We start from the raw sequence: 18,868 nt of genomic DNA on the forward strand, positions 1-18,868 counted from the left end.
AGCATTTACTTGAGCGCTTCAGTTGTAAATGAAATTAATAAAACCTGTTGTTATTAAATATGTTGTTTCCATTAATTTCATTAGTAAGCAGTATTAACGTCCTGTTAATAGGATCAGACTAGTTCTACAAATACATTTTTAAGGATGCAAAATATTAGTACCACACCCCCCTATTAGAAATAGGCTTGTCCTGAGAGAAATCTAGATTTGGTTCCTGTCACGGTCGATAAGGAGCTGGGAGCGGGCTGTGAGCAGGATCGTTTGGACCTGCAAATGCAGGTGTTAGCAGGATGCTAAATTCCTTGTTAAATCCCATGACTGCCAAGCAATTATAATGGGGTCTGCACAGCAAGCATTGTGTAAATTTTTTAACACACCTAATTTTTTTTTCATACCTACTATAAACTAATGCCCAAAACTAAGCGTTTGCCTGGCCGTCCAACCACAGTAGGATTTATAATAAAATGTCATGGTACATTTTGTACTGCAGATTAAATGATGATAAATTGTGGTGGCTATGCAAAATGCACCATACATAGTGTGAAATAAGATTTACAATCAAGTATATATAAAAAGTAAGCAGTATATATAAAATACACACAATAGCTCTAGAACACTACTGTGTGTATGGTATGGTGGCCAAGAAGTCCCATTGCGCCGCAAATCAAAAAATGTGATGCAAATGCCCAAACAACGCATGTCATCAAAATGACATGTGGAAACAGGGAATGTACATGTGCTACACATTTACAAATGTGATGCAAATTCAGAAAACATTTTATTAAAATGATAATAGTCAATTTTGGAAACATGGTGCAATGTTAGAAAACACATAGAAGTTGATAAACACTGCAAATATAGTCAGCTATATAACCTAGCAGCTAGCAAAAAGAATTTTATATTTGTGATCACCATGATTTTCATCATTGGTAAATGGTACATAATGTAAACCAAGTTTGATCGCTGCCAGTATTTTTGGGACCCCCCCCCCCCCCCCCCATTCTCTTTAATTGTCCCCCTTTTAACTGTGTCCCCCTCTGATTATCCTGCATTACTGCCTCCTATTAACTTCAGTCTGTGTCTTTTGTTACAAGCTGGAATCAATTAACACAGAGAAGACACAAGCACAAACAAGCACATCCACGTACATGCGTGCACGTGCACACACACACACACACACACACACACACACACACACACACACACACACACACACACACACACACACACACACACACACACACACACACACAGATGCACATACGCACACACATGCAAACAATAGAATTCCCTGTTTCCAATAGCTGGTGCCCTCCCTCAGGACTGGCCTCTCTCAGCTCAGTTAGAAATGTTTGTCTTTGTTTCAGAATGTTACAACTATTGTCCTCTGTGTGAAAGAGTGAGTTTGCATGTGGCTGAGTGTATGGGTGTGTGTGCACACATGCCTCCTCACAACAGGTTAAGTAAGTTAGACCCATGCTTTATAACAAAACTGTGGTATGCAGGATTATATAATGCCTAAGATTTTGTATTTTAAATGATTATTCAAACTCTACGTAGGAGTCGTTAATCAACCCATTGATCCTGTCTTTGAAACAGAAAGGAAAAGTGAGTGGTAATAACAAGGTTGTCCCTGGCTAGCCTTGTCCATCTGCTGTCGAACTTTTGTACTTATTGACCAGAGTAATATTTGGTAGGTGATTGCAAAGGTCATAGTTCATAGCCCACAGTCATGCTCCTAAAAATACTCCAGCTCACAGTGGAAGCTTCTCGTGTCAGAGTGTCTTCTGATTTCTAGGTGGCATTCACTTTGCATGTAGATAAATGGACAGAAGCCTTTCGTGACATTTTGTAGTTAAATGTTAGGCTAACAGAGATGAGGCTTTTAGCTGTTGGACAGGATAGCATATCAACTTCTGACCTAAGCCTCACTGACACATCAGTCCAAAGTCAAGAATGTGTTTTATCTTTATTCTCTTGTACTCTGCTCTGGTGTCAGTTCGTAGTGCCACGTCACTTAAGCAATCATGTATTTCAGCAAATGCTCAAACTGTACAATTGCACCTGATTAAAGGGGTCGTGAATCTGAATATTTGATTCCCCAAATGTGCCTTATTAGGCTGAACAACTTGAGCATCCTGAGAGTAAAACGTCTGTAAGATAATCGCAGCATCTTTGGCTTGAGTGTGAATATATTTCTATATTCCAAGTAAGATTTCTTCAAACTATTGAAATGGAGACAATGCATTGATGCAAACGTTTTACTCCGTTGTACAAGATATGTACGACCGGTCTGGACCACTTACAAATGTTGTTTGAGAGAAAAAATGTAAGAAATTTACCAAACTTAGAAAGGTGGTTGAAATTTTGTATGAGAAATTTTTTTGAAAGTATGTTTCGTATAAATGTCTCAGCAAGAAGGAAAAGTGCGCTCCTATGGTGCTGTGAAACGTGATGTCAGACGTGTCCCTGGCCCCAAACGCTCAGAACTCAGACATTTGATGCTGTTCCATTGCTGAAGGTTCCACTTGGTGGGTTGCATGCACACGACCACTGAAGGCAACATGTGTACTTGTTGCCCACCAACATAAATACAGAGACTAACTTTATTACCAGTGAGAACAGGCTAAAATTCTTAGCCAAATGGGCAAAATTTTCTCATAATTTTTAAATTTATTTATAGAAATGCTGTGATTATATGAATTGCACTATAGTGCTGAACGTAATGCAACTATATGCCATGACGTTTAAATTCTTAATGGTTTCATCCTTGATGGGCACAATGATGAGATGAGGGGAAACTGGGAAATGTACATAAATTGGGAAACATCACCCACATTGAAGGATAATTACTAGCTCCATCTCAGCTGTAGCCGCACACCAAGGCCCAACCACGTCACCTTAAGATTCACTACTCCAAACTGCAAGAATTTTAGCCACTTACTCCTCCTGTTGTTGTTTCAGGTGGTTTAAGTGCTGCTTCTGCTATCTTCCGGCCTTCCACCATTTTGTGTCTGAGTGCTGAGCTTGCTCATACATGTATAATGGATGTTCCGCTCAAGTCATTAGCTGTAAGGGTGAAAACAATGAAACCTTTTCTCTTTTTTTTTTTTCTTCGATGCAGCACTGAACTGCACCACATTTAGTGTGTACTGGTTTGAGCCTAAAGAGTGTGTCAGCTCATATTCTCTCTTCCTTTCTCTGTCTTGCTGTCTGTCTCTGTCTCCCCCTAAGTTTACCGTTTTGCTCTGTGTTCTAGTTCATGGAAGCTTATCAGTTGGCCAACAGGCTAGGGGGTCAGTGACGCGGCAGGTTTCTGCTGTCCCAGGAAACAGAAATAGCACACTGCTTTGTGGCCCTTAACGGATAAGAGATTTCTTAGAGGGGTGGTTTATGTACTTTCCCTTTTGTTTTATTACTTTGCAAATAAGAAGTTTTAAACCTCAACATATAGTTGTCTGTCTTTTTTTTTTGTTTGTTTTGTTTTTTTTTAGCGTTCTTCTTCAAAGTGAGGTATCCACGACTGTATCCATAGCAGCTCAACAGGCACTGTTGGTGGAAGAATGGACTGTAAACAGAGTGCTGTTCTTGCTCTCCCTCTCTTTCTTCTTCCTTTCTTTCTGTTAAGAATAAGAATGGCCTGCTCTGTGCTGTAGTTGGTGCATGTTTTAGTGGGGGTGGATGGCTGGCTGGAGCGGGCTGTGGGGTGGAAATATTGTGAATGGAGACCAAGCTTGTGGTAAACAGCGAGCACAGTATCGGTTAAGAATTCAAGATGGCATCCAAAGCACCACAGATAGCTCTGTTGTTGTACTGCAGTGGTGACACAGGAAGACTGCTCCCTACCAATGGTTAAAATTTTCATTAGCATGACCAATGAAACAATGGAATTATATAATCTTAACAAGTTCCTTTTTTACCTCAGTAGTAATTTTTGTGTTCGAGTCTGTACATCTACAGAAGCAGCAGAAGCTCTAATTGTGACAGACATGTTTTGTGGTAAAATTAATATCCATTCATCGGCAACTATCTAGAGGTACATGGCATTAACATCGTTTACATTTCACCTCCGCTAAATGTGCTGTTTGACATTCAAAACTGAAACATTTTCTAACAGATCTTCATAACCATTCATAAGAGCCTAGCTACTAATCAATAGAAAGTTGTTTAGTAGTCCTGATTGCAATTGTTGTAATTGTCATAACCTACACTGCAGTGTCAAGGACTTTAAGAACGTAAATCAGGTAATCGTTTTTGCATCATAATTTTAGGCTACACATCAGGGCAGTCAGCGGTGATGTAAGCAGTTTGGCAGCATTTAGCCCAGGGCCATGTCAGCTAATCTGTCAACATCATGCTACTGGTTCTCTTTGCAAACATTATCTAAGCAAATGGTGGAGCCAGTAGCCCTGTGCTTGTAGGTTGAAATGAATTTGGCATCCTGGTAATCACAATGGATTTTCTGTGGCAGATGGTCAAGGACAGCAATCCAGGGAAATTCGGAGCAGGTGGCAACCATGTGCCCATGTTGAGTTATTGCCGTTGCACGCCACCGACTAATTTGTTTCGCAAAACACAGGAAAGTTGCTGCTTCTGTTTGGAACATTGCACATATGTATGATCAGAAAAAAAAAACAGTAAATCCATATTTACCAGTGAAATGATGCTTCATTGCCAACTGTCCAGCTACAAAGCAGTTAAATGGTTAGTTAAGAGGTGGCCCTGCTGTTGGGTGTACTGCCAAAATAACCTCATTTCAGAGGATTGAGAGAAGCTGGACATTAAGCTGAATCTTTGCTGACATGACCCAGCAGTGAAGGTGAAAGCAGCTGTTATTTCAAAATAAAAGCACGAGATTCTTCGTGTAAAAATCCCCTACCTCTAAAGGTAAGTAGTTGTGTGTGCAATTCGTGTGAATTAAACACAGCTTGTATTTAAATGTTGATACTAAATGAATGAGCTTGTTTCAAGGGTTACGGAAATGTCAAGCAATACTGAAATAAAGTAATGTGATTACTGGTTATGTGAGGAGAGAAGCTATCAGAAAAAAAATTAATAATAATACATTCTATGGAAAGAAACAATCAAAGTATTTGATGTTATTATGTCATAGCAATTATGATACAACAGTAATATTAAAATCTTAGTCTTAGTAATCTTAGTAAGGGTGTAACAGCAAGAATACTTAGAGGTCACACCAGATAACTGCGTTGAAACGTCTCTAGAATACAGTAACAAAATGACAGGGGAATTTTGTCTGAGTGAACTCTTGGTTAAGCTCTTTTGGTTAAACACACTGTTCTTAAGAAGATGTAGCACACTGTTCTGCACAAATCATTTTGTTTCTCAGAGATTCCTTCGTCCCTATTTTGAAATTGTGGTCAGGCAGAAACGTACACAGTCGTCTTCACATCGTGGTTACGTTCCACAAAGCTTTGTGGGAAACGCTCCAGCATGGTTCTTGCTCACACCCATTCTGCACCGTGTCTAAGGCACGGACCCGCTGTCCGCCTCTCTGAGTAGGTGCTGAGTGGACTTGGAGGCAGTGTGTGGAACTTGAGAGAGAGCCGCTAAGTGAAAATCTCAGGTGAAGTTGCAGGCCACTCACAGACCTCGACTCTCTTGCAGGAGTCGTGTGATATAGGGGACATAAACTGAGAATTACTGAGAAATTTTGTTCTATCCTTTATCTTTTTACTTATCACCTTTTCTCAGTTACCACATCTATTCAAGCTTAAAATTGCAGTTTTAGTACAGCCATTAGTATCAATATATAGACATTAAGCCCACTTAGGTTGTCATCAAACACTGCTTCATAAATCTTTTCTTGTTCATCCTAAACTCATAGCAGATGTTCTGTGTAAATAAAGTTTATTTGAAATAGTTTTGATTTTCAAAGAGCTTTCCAAAAACAGGACAGATTTTGCCCAGTGGTGGCATCATAGAGGAGGCCAAAACCTGACATAATTCTCAGTGATCATAAAGGGTTTATGTAATCACTAGATCAGACCCAGGTGCAGAAACACATCGCTGGGGATGCAGTGGACAGAAAAGTGAACAAGTGACCACATAGGATATAAAATATAACCCACTGGAAAAGACAGGGTTTTTAAGTTAAACATTCACAAATACATAATTAGATATGCAAAATGCACATAGCAGATGTTACAGGTTCATGATTTGTCAGTTTCATATAAAGGGTGATCTAAAATAATCAAATGAGCTACAGTATTTCATAATTGTTTCTCAATTCCCAATATGAAAATAATCAAAGTCTTTTTTTAATCAGTCTCACCATGAGAGAGTGGACAGGAAATCCTTCAGATTCTTAAAGCAGATCTTAAAGGGATTATTTTCCACATTCAGATTCTTAAAGCAGATTTAAAGGGATCGTTTTCCGCATTCAGTTCACGTCTAAATCTAGTGCTAATTACTCTGTCAATGGTGAATCTTCTTAGAACATTTGACACACATCAGGTCTAAGGCTAATATCTGTCCAGAGCACTGCTGAGAGTATTTATAATATGTCTTATATTTAATGGATCCTGTTCATTACTCATTGACTTTAACAGGAACTTTCTGGCCAAGGCTGAAGTGTTCTGTAAACATTGGCTTTTAAGGAAGGAGACCTTCACAGTGTCTCTGTGTGTCACTTTGTAGTCACTGGGCCAAAGGACATAAGCATGTTGGGGAAAGATTATGTTTGATGATTTGTGAGTAAAAGACAAATAAAGGCAGAAAGAAACAGCAGTGAGAAGGAAAGAGAGTAGAAGAGGAAAAGGTTAATGAATGACCTATAGTGTTGGCCAGGGTGTTTTAGTTGTTACTGGGTTCCTTCTTTTGTGGTGTTTTCTAAGGATTTTTTTTTTCAAATTAATTACTCTAAAGTAAGCAAACATCAATAAGACACTCCGATATGTGTAAGATTCAAGACAAACGCACAGTCTTCACTGCTGTGCTATTTCAACACTATCCAAGACAGGCATACCGAATTCACATGGAAATTAACATTAGAGCATTCCACAAACACCTACTCAATTCTACATGTGTTTGATTTTGGTTGAGAGAATGCTACAACATAGATAATATAGGTTCTGGAGCATACAGTACCAAGTCTTGAAAATTGGCCTAAATCTAAAAATTATTATAAAGGACCACTGGGATAACATGCTCAACATGTGTAGATCACATTGTATTTATAATAGATGGAAATGTTACATCTTCTACGAGGTATAATGGTCACATTCACAGCATGATGGCAAGCTTTGGAATGGTGGTCTGCTGGAAAACACACCGGTGCCCGAGTCAAGGTTAAAGACTGTGGCATTCATTTGGGTTTCAACAGAGCGCACTGCACTGGGGGTGATATCACTGTTTTTTGTTTTTTTTTACATACTGTGTAGGAAATAAATTGAATGCAGAAAGCTGGTCTGAGCTTGTGTGTAATGTTGTGGTACACTGCTATAGCTTTCAGCAGAGGGGGATGAGCCAGTCTGTATTCCCCAAATAATAGTTTCCTGTATTTCAAATATGAAAGGGCCTTTTCTTTTTCTGTGATTTTGTTTTTGATTATTGAGATTAAAAAAACGTTCATTTCCAGGTAACTTTTAAAAGACCAAAATATGGAGATTCAGCAGACTGTCAAACATATTCCCCATCAGTGCGTTGAAACATTTCCTGAAGATATAAATGAGTGTGACTACAGTTCATGTTGGTGAGGGATTCCTGAGGGCACGTTGCAGTCTGGTTGCAATTCTTACATTGCCCAGTGTAACTAGAGATTACTCACTGGTGTAACTAGAGATTACTCACTGGTGTAACGAGAGATTACTCATTGATGTAACTAGAGTTCAGTATAACATGTCAGTAGTGATCTCAGATCCCTTTTTACAGAGAGGACTACATCAAAAATGTGAGACTTTGTACTTCCGGTTGTGCACAAGCCGGACACTTCAGGACAGTGTCAGGTTTCTTTCTTTCCATAAAGGTGAAGTGTTGCTGAATCACACCTTGATTGAAATAAAATATATAAAGAAATATAAAGAATAAAGAAGCCACAGGAAAATATGTAAAAATGTACTTATACATGTGCATGAGACGCTCTAGCTATCTAGGAAGCTGCCTCAGTTCATGTCACCATCTTAAATCGCTACTTGAGAATTGACATTGTCCAAAATGCATAGTTTACCAAGAAGGCCACAGTTTCCCAGAGAAATGGATTCTTTGATGATAGCTACATGCTCTGTAATGCATACACCTGCATGGAAAAAGCCTTTAACGACTCTGTAAGGATACCATGATACAAACAATAATGAGCAGACAGGAGTGGGTTGACAAAAGAGAATGCTTGTTAAACGTAGCCCAGGCAACACTCTTTGTATCTGCGGAAAATTCAAAATGTGTACAAAATGAAAGTAGCATATACATTTAAAAAGTCAGTTTTGCCACATACTTAAAATTTACCTCATACCTAAATGGAACTCATCGCCTCAGTCGCCACAGAGCTGCCCGTACATTAAGGCTTTCTGAGCCATCGACTTCATTTGTAGGATACACCATATCTGGCCAGTCGAATTGCGAATGGGTTTTGCCTTTCTGGTCCATATAAGATTCCACCGCTGGTCCTGATCTTTATAATATGGTCACCAAGCAACCATTGTTTACATATCCATCTGCCATATCCAGTAGTTTGTGGGATGGGGGGGGGGGAGCAGTGTAACTGAACATGTATCAGATAGGGTGTCCACTAAAAAATCTGATTGTGCATTAATGGTGCATTATTGGTGTATGAGGGTGGGGGGACTGAATGATCTGAAGGTCAGATATCCACAACAAACTCCATAGTGTGGGAAGAGATGCATGTTCATATTATAGCACTGCCCAGTGGCCAGTTACAAATCTGGTTTACATTGTGAATGTAATCGCATGACAGTAAAAAAGCGTAAAGTAAAATACTTTAGTAAAAATAAGCAAATCATCCCATTCCTGTTTCATTCATTAGTAATAAATGTACTAATGTATGAATTAATGTACGAATGAGAGGTGTTGTCTAAAATAAACAGCTGTAGGACTGAATGTGTGTACAGTGTAAACCTACTGCCATCACCCTCTAGAGAAGAGTAAGCAGTTATTATCTGCTTGTGATAGACACAAGCATGCAAGCACACACACACACACACACACACACACACACACTTAGATTCACCAATCATATTGATTTATCAACTTATTTGCACATAAAAGCAAGAAGCACCAGACAAATTGACATTAGTCTATGCATTTGTGTACACACACACACACACACACACACACACACACACACACACACACACACACACACACACACACACACACACACACACACAAAAACCCATGCATGTCCAGTGTTGTGTTTCATGTCAAAGGAGGAAAGCAAAACACAAAGCATGGGCACACACACGTACACACAATGTCTGTTCTCTCTATAAACACACACGTACACACAATGTCTGTTCTCTCTATAAACACACACACACACACCAGCTCTCACTTTTTGCTGGGCTCTGTCTTGCTTGAACAGAGACTCTAATGTAAACAGAGCTCAGAGCCATCTGTCTAATGTCAGTGTGACCAGCAGGGCCTGCTCTTCACTACCTCTGCCTTTCGGCTACACACACACACACACACACACACACGCAAACCCACACACATTTACTCCTGTCTATTCCCAGCACTGTCACTCAATGTCCCTTTAGTATATTTTATTTCATCAGCAACACTCTACAGCGTAAAATACTTTCTGTCTCCAAAATACAGTACAGTACATTCTCCTCAACCGCAGTCTCGTATTTGATAAGCTCATTCCAACAGCTCAGTTCACTCTTAGATAAACCGTGAAGAAAAGAAGGAGAAAAACGGGCAACTGGAATCATATTTACAATATCTCATTTTTGTCTAATTGTGTATTTCTACGCCTTGTGCTGGTAGGAGACAGTGGAATAATATTACATTTTTCATTTTACGTTGGTGTGGAGAGAAGTAAATGGTGATGTGTTTGGCTGGCACATTGACCATTGCAGGCTATACATTCAGTGATTGGCTGATTGCTGCATACTCAGTATCAGATCTTAATGTAGTGTAGCCATGGCCTGCAGCCACTGTTTGATTCCTAAAATACACCAACATGGTTCTCTGTAAATCCACTTTTCACAGCCAAAGCCAGAACAGTGTGCATGACAGTCCTTCATTATAGAAACAGGCAGTATTCACAAACAATAAATAATAAATAATGTATTGTATTGTATAACAATTTTACCCCCCAAAATTATTTTCATCTCAAAATTGTTAGTTTTTATTTGTTCAAAATAATAAATATTAGAAAGGTACAATAACCCATCTATACTAACATAATGTTAAAACATAATATTAGGATTAAGTAAATTATATAATCTGAACCTGGTGCCATAAATGGAAGGTAAATCAATTAAGTAAAATAAAATACAAAAAACAATTGCTTTCAATTGTTTTCTTGGTTGCTATAGGACGCACACATGTCCAAGAGCACAAGAGCAGCACTAACCAATCAAAACTGCTCATTAGAATGGTTTCATGGGGCTTCTGGGTATGTGCCTGACCCTTCTGATGATATTTTGAAGGGTTATGTAATGTAAGTCTATTAGCAAAATCACAGAAGAATCGGATTTATGGTTTTGACTAAGGACCCTCTGCCCACAGCTGTGTAACCTCTTCCCAACACTCTGAAGAAGGGGCAACGTATCCGTTATTTGCAAAAAAACGGCACTTTCTTTTAAAATTGGTCTAAAATTAAAGTTAATGGGCCAAGTTTATAAAACCTTCTGCTAGATTTCCCATGATAGTTTCCCTGACGTGATATACGGTGGTAACGCATTTTGTACACATTTGCATATGACATTTGCGATTCATAAAAGAACATCACTCTGCAATAAATAAGCACCTGAACCAGTCCCAATATCCCCGTGTGACGATTTCCCTCTCGGGTCACGGTTCTCACCTTCGCATGCTTTTTGTTTTGGTGGCTTATTTTCGATCCCCCCCCCCCCCCCCCCCCCTTCATTTTCAGTTATTGGTTTCACCTGTGTCTTCTTCCTCCTCGTTACGTTATGTATTTATGTCCTGTGTTCCTGGTCAGTTGTCATCTCATGTTGGTTAGGTTTCATGGTTTCTATCTGCTCCTGTGCTGTATGTCATTGCGCTGCCATTCTGTGTTAGGGTTTGTCTTGGTGTTCCCTCATGTTTAGTGTCTGTTATAGCCTCTTATTTCCCTACCTCGTTTCTATTGTTTCCCTCTTTTTATGAAATGTTCCCTCGTATTTGCGTCCTGCGTCTTGCTCTATTCGTGACATAATAACCAACATATAAGAAGCGTGCGGCAGGGGGATTGCACAGATATAACAGTCCACTACTTGCCTGCTGCTGTCTGACCAGACTACAGTCGACTAAAGACGTAAGCGGTCAGCACCGCATTGGTTAGCAGATACTATAGACTGGCTTTATGAAAGAGATTCTTCCCGATACTCACCTGCACTGCAGCTGTTGCAGCTACCCTGTTGAATATGTACGTGAAGGGCCTGCAGCGGACGGTTACTCCTGAACCCATACTGCTCCTGAACCCATGAGTGCTGAAAATGTGTCCACGCTCCTGAGTATTAACCAATGTCTGCTCCATTCTCCTCGTCAGTGTCTAAGTGTGAGTCTGTCCTTGTGATCATGACTCCTCTGTCTCGCTATCTGGTCATCTGTTCCTGCTCCTCTGCCCAAGACCCTGGCCTCCGGAAGGGAAGCACCCAAGTATTTTTTGGGGAGAAGGACGCTATGCCTCCGCACTGAGCCCTCAGAGGCCAGTAGGCCTTCCCTGTATGCCATGTGTGAAGGACTGTGGGTCTGAAGAGCCATGAGGGGATGTCGTTATCTGGTGAATGCTCAGGACGCATCCAGCACTCTAAATTCATGCTCAGGCCATGTCCACTGTGCCAGGTCATGTCCAGCACTCTAGGGAACGCTCAAGTGACTTTCAGTATGTGCGGGACACTCAGGCTAAGTCAGCGACGCCTGGGGCGCCCCCTAATGTTACATCCAGCACATTAGGGGGCGCTCTCCTGTTGGCCCCCAAGCCTGTTCCTTTGGCCAGCCCGCCTGCTCTCCCATGAGTCCAGTAATCACGCCCTGTGGCTCCCCAGAGACTCCTGTATGCCACGAGGCTGCTGCTCCAGACTGGGTATCTGCCCCATTGTTTTCCCCCCATCACCCATTCCTGGCACTGCGCCTGCTTTTGTCCCTGTGTCTGTCTCAGTTTCTGTCCCTGTGTCTTTTGTTCTGTCCCTGATCCAATCTCTTCCGCAGTCTCATAATCTGCCGATTAGTGTCCTGTCCTCCGTCTTCACGTTCTAATGTCTGGTTTGTGTCCTGCGGTTACCCGCCCAATCCCCATCTCTTGTCCCTCTCCTTTTGCAACCCCAATCCTGCTGCCCGTGTTACATCATCTCCAGTGCCGTCTTCACATCTCGTCCTTACTCCTGCTCCTCCCCCTGACCTGGTTCCGGCTCCGTGTCCCCTTCTGTCCTCCTCCTGTTCCTGTTTCTCGCCCTGCGTTGCTTCCTGTCTCTGCCCCCAGTGTCGCCCCTGGTCCCGTGTCTGCTCGCCACCTTGTCTCTGCCCCAGAGTCAGCACCACGTGTCGTCCTGTCTCGTCCCCGCCTCCCGTGTCCGTGCTCGGTCTTGTTCTGTCGGTTCATTGGTTCCGCGGATTCTTTTTAGTTCTGTTTCGCACGTCCAGAGCCGAGGCATTGAGGTGGTGGTTCTGGCACACATTGCCCCTCTTTGGCACCCCAGTTCCTATGGCAACACCTCCTAATGCTTTTTGTTTTGGTTCCTGGTTTCAATTTTCTTTTGCTTCAGCCCTTGGTTTCATTATCACTTATTGGTTTCACCTGTGTCTGCGTTCTCTTTGTTATGTTACATATTTAAGCCCTGTCTACCTTTCATTCCTGGTCGGTAACTGTCACTGTTGCATGCTGGATAGGTTTCATGTTTTCTATCTGCGTCTGTGCTGTATTACATTATGTTGCATTTTTGATCGTTTACTGGTTTGGTTTACCTCGGTGGGCCTGGTGTTTCATGTCTGTTATAGCCTATCATTATCCGACCTTATTTCTAATGTTTCCCTTATTTCATTAATCTTTCCCCAGTTATTGGACCAGGCCTCTTACCACATCTCTGTCACATCTGGTAAGAGTCTGATATAGATTTGGTGATCTGTTCTCTAAAAAACAAAAATTCTGCACACACGCCCGTTTAGCTAATTGAGAAATGTATTTAAATGGCACAGTTTTGCACAGTTTTACATATATGCTCCTACTGATATATGCTCCCACTGTCCTGCTGGGGCAAAGCTCATGAGCAAATCAAATCAGATGCAAATTTTGGTGTTACAGAGGAAGAAACTATAAACAGATATAGACTGAGGAAAGACGGTTCTGTGGCTCTGTCATGATTTTGTACTGAAGTGTTCAACTTGCTGCAGCCATGCTGTTCCTGTCTTGGTGAATGTCACAAATGTGTTCCGTTTTTATGTAACTGTCAGTGTTCAGTGTATCACTGGTCTCATGGATGGCTTTGGTCAGTCATCTGTCTCTCCGCACGAGTTGATAATGTGTATGTCCTCATTTATATGTCGATTTTGATTGGCTTTCACTTTGGGCTCAGGTGAATTTACCACAGGCTAGAGTTGACAGCGGTGTGCTAATTATCACTACAATAACTTAAAGCCTCAATTTTGTGTGCCGTAGCGCTCTTACCATCAGATTTGATTAATTTGGCCCTATATTCCTTTTACAGCAGGCAGTACTATTAGACTTTACTGCATGAGAAATAGTGTAAATAGTGTTCACTGTTTCACACTGCAGTTTGGCAAATTAGTGGATGAACAGCAAACAGATACTTGAGGTGTTACACAGGCGGTGGTGGGAGCTTTAGAGGTGCAAAGACAAACATTGGAGAGAGAGGTGAGAAAATGAGCATAAGGCAACACAATGCCTTACAATTTTTGGCCCTGGTACTTTGCAGAAAAGGAAAATCGAGCTCTTATCTACTTTACTCAGCTACCATAGAAGGCTTGTGCAAAACAAGGCAGAAAAAACAACTTTGCTAAGTCTTTATAAACTATATCTGATGATGTTATCTTGTGTGATTAATTCACAGCGGTGGAAGGGCTGTTTTAATGTCCAGAAAAAACAAATTAATTTGAAGTGTGAGAATTCCAACATTGAATCCAGGCCTTTTCAGGCTTGCCTGGGAATGTGGTTTGCGACGGTGCAGTCTGAGGTAAACTCTTCCTCCTTCCCCCATAACCCCTGTCCAACGCTGTCCTGAAGGAAGCGACAACACAGGCCTTCCTTCGGACTCCAAATTTATCGCGGCTTTGGCTCCCTAACTGTAAACTGCAGCCCGGCTTCACAGGAAGTGGCCCCAGCAGGTCAAAGGTCATCCCCTTTTCCCACGCTGCACTGGGGCTGGGCTTGAAGAACGAGGAAGACAAAGTCCCAGGATGATTGTGTACATGGATGCAGAGTCCTTGGAAAAAGAGCATCTGTTCATGAAGCTACTTTTACACTAAAGCAGTTAAGCCTCTTCTTGTCCCCCCTCTGCCCCCCCCCCTCCAGCTGAGTGCGAACGTGCTGATCTTCCTGTGCACCAACATTATTGGGATCTGCACGCACTACCCGGCGGAGGTCTCCCAGAGGCAGGCTTTCCAAGAGACACGCGGCTACATCCAGGCCAGGCTGCACCTGCAGCGGGAGAACCAGCAGCAGGTCAGCCCCCCCCCCCCCCCCCCCCCACGGCAAGAGAAGAGGCCCATATGGCCACGTCGGGCTCCGGCTCCTTCTGCTGGCCTAAAGCATCACTGGAATATGATACACATGTGTTAAATAAGAAAGACGAATCAGTATTCAGGACGCTGAAAATGCCTCACACATGTAAAATGACGGCATGGCGGAGGCGTAGAAAGACGAGGTTCAGGCAGTCATTGAAAGAAGAACAGGGGATTTGTTATTTACACAGAGAAAGCCAAAAGGGGGGAAACCCCTGCATTAGGGAATGGGATGGAAAAGAGAGCAGATCTTTTAGCATGTCATTTTCCTCCTCTCCGTTTCTCTCACTGCCTCTCTTTCTGGCTTTTTGTCTCTCTCTTTCTCTCTTACGCTCCTTCCTTTCTCCTCCCTCTGTTTTTTCCCCTGCCTCTCTTTCACGCACTCTTTTCAGGAACGCCTGTTGCTGTCCGTGTTGCCAAGGCACGTCGCCATGGAGATGAAGGCTGACATCAGTGCAAAGAAAGAAGACATGATGTTCCACAAGATCTACATCCAGAAGCATGACAACGTCAGGTTAGCGTTAGCCTACCGTCATCTGACCGCCCCGCCAAACCAATCCAATTATGCATGTTTTCCCTTAAATTCATTTATCTGTGCCACACGATAGCATCTTCATCGGGGGGGGGGGGGCTACAAACAGAGCTTTAATTTGTCACAAGGTCTAATCAGCCAATACTTGGGAGACAGGAAACACGACCTTTTATCGGGTTAGTGAGTTCAGAAGCCTTACAGAGGCACGTCGACTCACTGTTAGTCTCCTGACCTTTCAGTAGTCTGTCCTTCCCTAGTTGTTTCTCACGGTTTTGACCTCTGACCCGTCCCCCATTCTCATCCCCCTTTTCCTGGCTCAGTAGGACTGTCAGACTAAGCTACAAAGGGCAGAACGGTTAAATACCATTAACTGGTGCTGATGCTGAAACAGCTGGAGTGTTACTGCTAAAACACACTACACTCCAGTCAGTATTCAGGTTATCGCTGATACTACTGCAGTTTTTATCATCTAAACATCCTCCCACCCCACAAAACTGCACCAGACGTGCATCACCATTTCCACTATTACCATCAACCAAATGTCTTTGTTGTTTTTCATATTGAAAATATGAGAAACGTATGTATTTTGTACATTGAACACCCTCCATTTGCAAGTATTGAGTCTGCTCTTACAATGTTGAGTGAGGTGGCAGAACGCCTCTAAAGGGAAGACACTTTCCCTCTATGCAAAAGCACAATGTCTTCAGTCTTTGGTCCAGTCTTGCAAGAACCTCTTCAGCTCACGCCACACATGAAAAACCCACTACAAAACTCTAAGTCTGTGATCTAACCACAACCCAGTTTTTAATCCATTGTAGTTGATTAAATGGTTTGCCCACTTGTCATTAAACTTGTCATTAGGTTACGTTAAGAGAGGGTTGTGAAATCTGTGTGAGAGTGATTTGAATACCTCTACAGTGATTTGATTCTTCTGCAGTTTTGGCCTGTTGCAAAGGTAGAGAGCGCACCCAGTCTCAAACGCTGGTCATCCTGTTGACGTGTGTGTGCTGACTTTGGTCAGGTGGTCCAACCACACGTTTGTCACTTGGAAGATCTGGATTTGATGCTAGTGGCCTTCACTAGAGAGTCCAAGTGTTGATCTGATTTATCTCGGTATGTGTTGGAGTTCTCGGTGCTGTGAGAATCAGTCCAATGCTGCAGCTCCATCACTTCCTGGTAGGGATGAGGTCATTTCCTGTTCAATGTTCCAGATATGTTCGATGGGAGCAGATGGTTCCTTCTTAAAAAGCCTTGTACAGTTTGTTCTTCCAAGCAGTTTGTTAGAAACTTCCTAATTATTGCCTTAATGGAGGTGGGTGTATTCCCATAAGAAGTTGTCTTTTATCGCCATTGCATCGATTATCACTGTCAGCCATTTTTTTTTTGTCTCGTTTCGGTGTGCATTCAGCTTTGATGGAAGACAAAGGATAATTGCCTTGTTTGCCTTATATTTAGTCCTCTGAAAAACAAGACCTTATAAGGTGTTAGGAAGTGTTATTTGTTTAGAAGGAATTTTACCTTACTACAAAGTGAGTTTTACCTTATTTCTTCAGTGTATGATCAAAATGATGAACAAACATTCTCTCTTGTGTTGCTGAGGGTGGTAGTAATTCTGGAGTTTGTTGATACACATCAGCAAGATTTTGCTTTTCTGGTTCCTATTTTTAAACTTTCCCTCACTCCTTCTCTGTCTCCTTCTCTGCCTTTGTCAGTATTCTGTTTGCAGACATCGAAGGCTTCACCAGTCTGGCGTCCCAGTGTACAGCTCAGGAGCTGGTGATGACTCTGAACGAACTCTTTGCCCGATTTGACAAACTAGCCTCGGTATGTGCTGCTTCCTCTCAAACATATGGGCTGCACAATATTTATCCCATGTGCCATTGTTCTAAATCTCTTAGTTGTTTATTTGTACTTCACACAACTGCTAGTCTTCTTAAAGGCTATATTCTATCATTTTATTTATATAATTTTATTTATAAGATTTTATTTTTAAAGATTTTTTATTGCTTGAGCTTCATTAATTAAATAAATCTGGAGTGAATTATTGACAGAAGTCCTTCTGTACCGATGATGTGATTGAGGTGTTTGAGGTGTATTGACGAGCATTGTGGAGTGTTAAGTGCCTGGTGATAGACCCACTCCCTCACACGCTGATCAAGATGGTCTTTCTCCACCTCCATGTGAAGCTGCCTTCCCTCCAGCCTCAGCTCTCTAATTAACTTCTGCTCTCTTTACTGTGTGTGTGTGTGTGTGTGTGTGTGTGTGTGTGTGTGTGTGTGTGTGTGTGTGTGTGTGTGTGTGTGTGTAGGAGAACCACTGCTTGCGGATTAAGATCCTGGGGGACTGTTACTATTGTGTGTCTGGTTTGCCAGAGCCCAGAGCAGACCATGCCCACTGCTGTGTGGAGATGGGGGTGGACATGATCGAGGCCATCTCGTGAGCATAAACCCACACGACAGGGGGACTGAGACTCGGGGAGCAACAGTGAGAAAAGAAGACATTGAAACAATGATATGGGACTGAGAGACACAGAAAGGGAACAGAGATGCTGGAGATGTAGTATAGGAGCTAAAAGGGGACAGAGACACTAAGCAGGGGCAATGAAAAGGGCACAGACACCTGAGGAGGGGACAGAGACACTGGGGAGGAGACGTTGGGGCAGATTGATATACACAGAGGGGGCAGAGACACTGGGGAGGGGACATTGGGGCAGATTGATATACACAGAGGGGGCAGAGACACTGGGGAGGGGACATTGGGGCAGATCGATATACACAGAGGGGGCAGAGACACTGGGGAGGGGACATTGGGGCAGATTGATATACACAGAGGGGACAGAGACACTGGGGAGGGGACGTTGGGGCAGATCAATATACACAGAGGGGACAGAGACACTGGGGAGGGGACATTGGGGCAGATCAATATACACAGAGGGGACAGAGACACTGGGGAGGGGACGTTGGGGCAGATCAATATACACAGAGGGGACAGAGACACTGGGGAGGGGACGTTGGGGCAGATCAATATACACAGAGGGGACAGAGACACTGGGGAGGGGACGTTGGGGCAGATCGATATACACAGAGGGGGCAGAGACACTGGGGAGGGGACATTGGGGCAGATCGATATACACAGAGGGGACAGAGACACTGGGGAGGGGACATTGGGGCAGATTGATATACACAGAGGGGGCAGAGACACTGGGGAGGGGACGTTGGGGCAGATTGATATACACAGAGGGGACAGAGACACTGGGGAGGGGACGTTGGGGCAGATTGATATACACAGAGGGGACAGAGACACTGGGGAGGGGACATTGGGGCAGATTGATATACACAGAGGGGACAGACACTGGGGAGGGGACATTGGGGCAGATTGATATACACAGAGGGGACAGAGACACTGGGGAGGGGACGTTGGGGCAGATTGATATACACAGAGGGGACAGAG

The 18,868-nt window shown here is 42.7% G+C and overlaps 1 protein-coding gene across 2 annotated transcripts in view; it reads left to right on the forward strand.

The window, feature by feature from the left end:
* Positions 1 to 18,868, forward strand: part of adcy6a (adenylate cyclase 6a) — a 45,585-nt gene that overhangs the window by 12,193 nt on the left and 14,524 nt on the right. The window contains exons 4-7 of one of the 2 annotated variants that reach the window (XM_076983772.1): positions 14,678 to 14,827; positions 15,279 to 15,400; positions 17,131 to 17,242; positions 17,727 to 17,854. In XM_076983772.1, the coding sequence (XP_076839887.1) occupies positions 14,678 to 14,827; positions 15,279 to 15,400; positions 17,131 to 17,242; positions 17,727 to 17,854 (512 nt within the window). The remainder of the gene's footprint in view (positions 1 to 14,677; positions 14,828 to 15,278; positions 15,401 to 17,130; positions 17,243 to 17,726; positions 17,855 to 18,868) is intronic. The other variant, XM_076983773.1, reaches the window with a different exon arrangement.

Source organism: Brachyhypopomus gauderio, chromosome 21 (genome assembly GCF_052324685.1).
Source record: "Brachyhypopomus gauderio isolate BG-103 chromosome 21, BGAUD_0.2, whole genome shotgun sequence".
NCBI classification, from domain to species: Eukaryota; Metazoa; Chordata; class Actinopteri; order Gymnotiformes; family Hypopomidae; genus Brachyhypopomus; species Brachyhypopomus gauderio.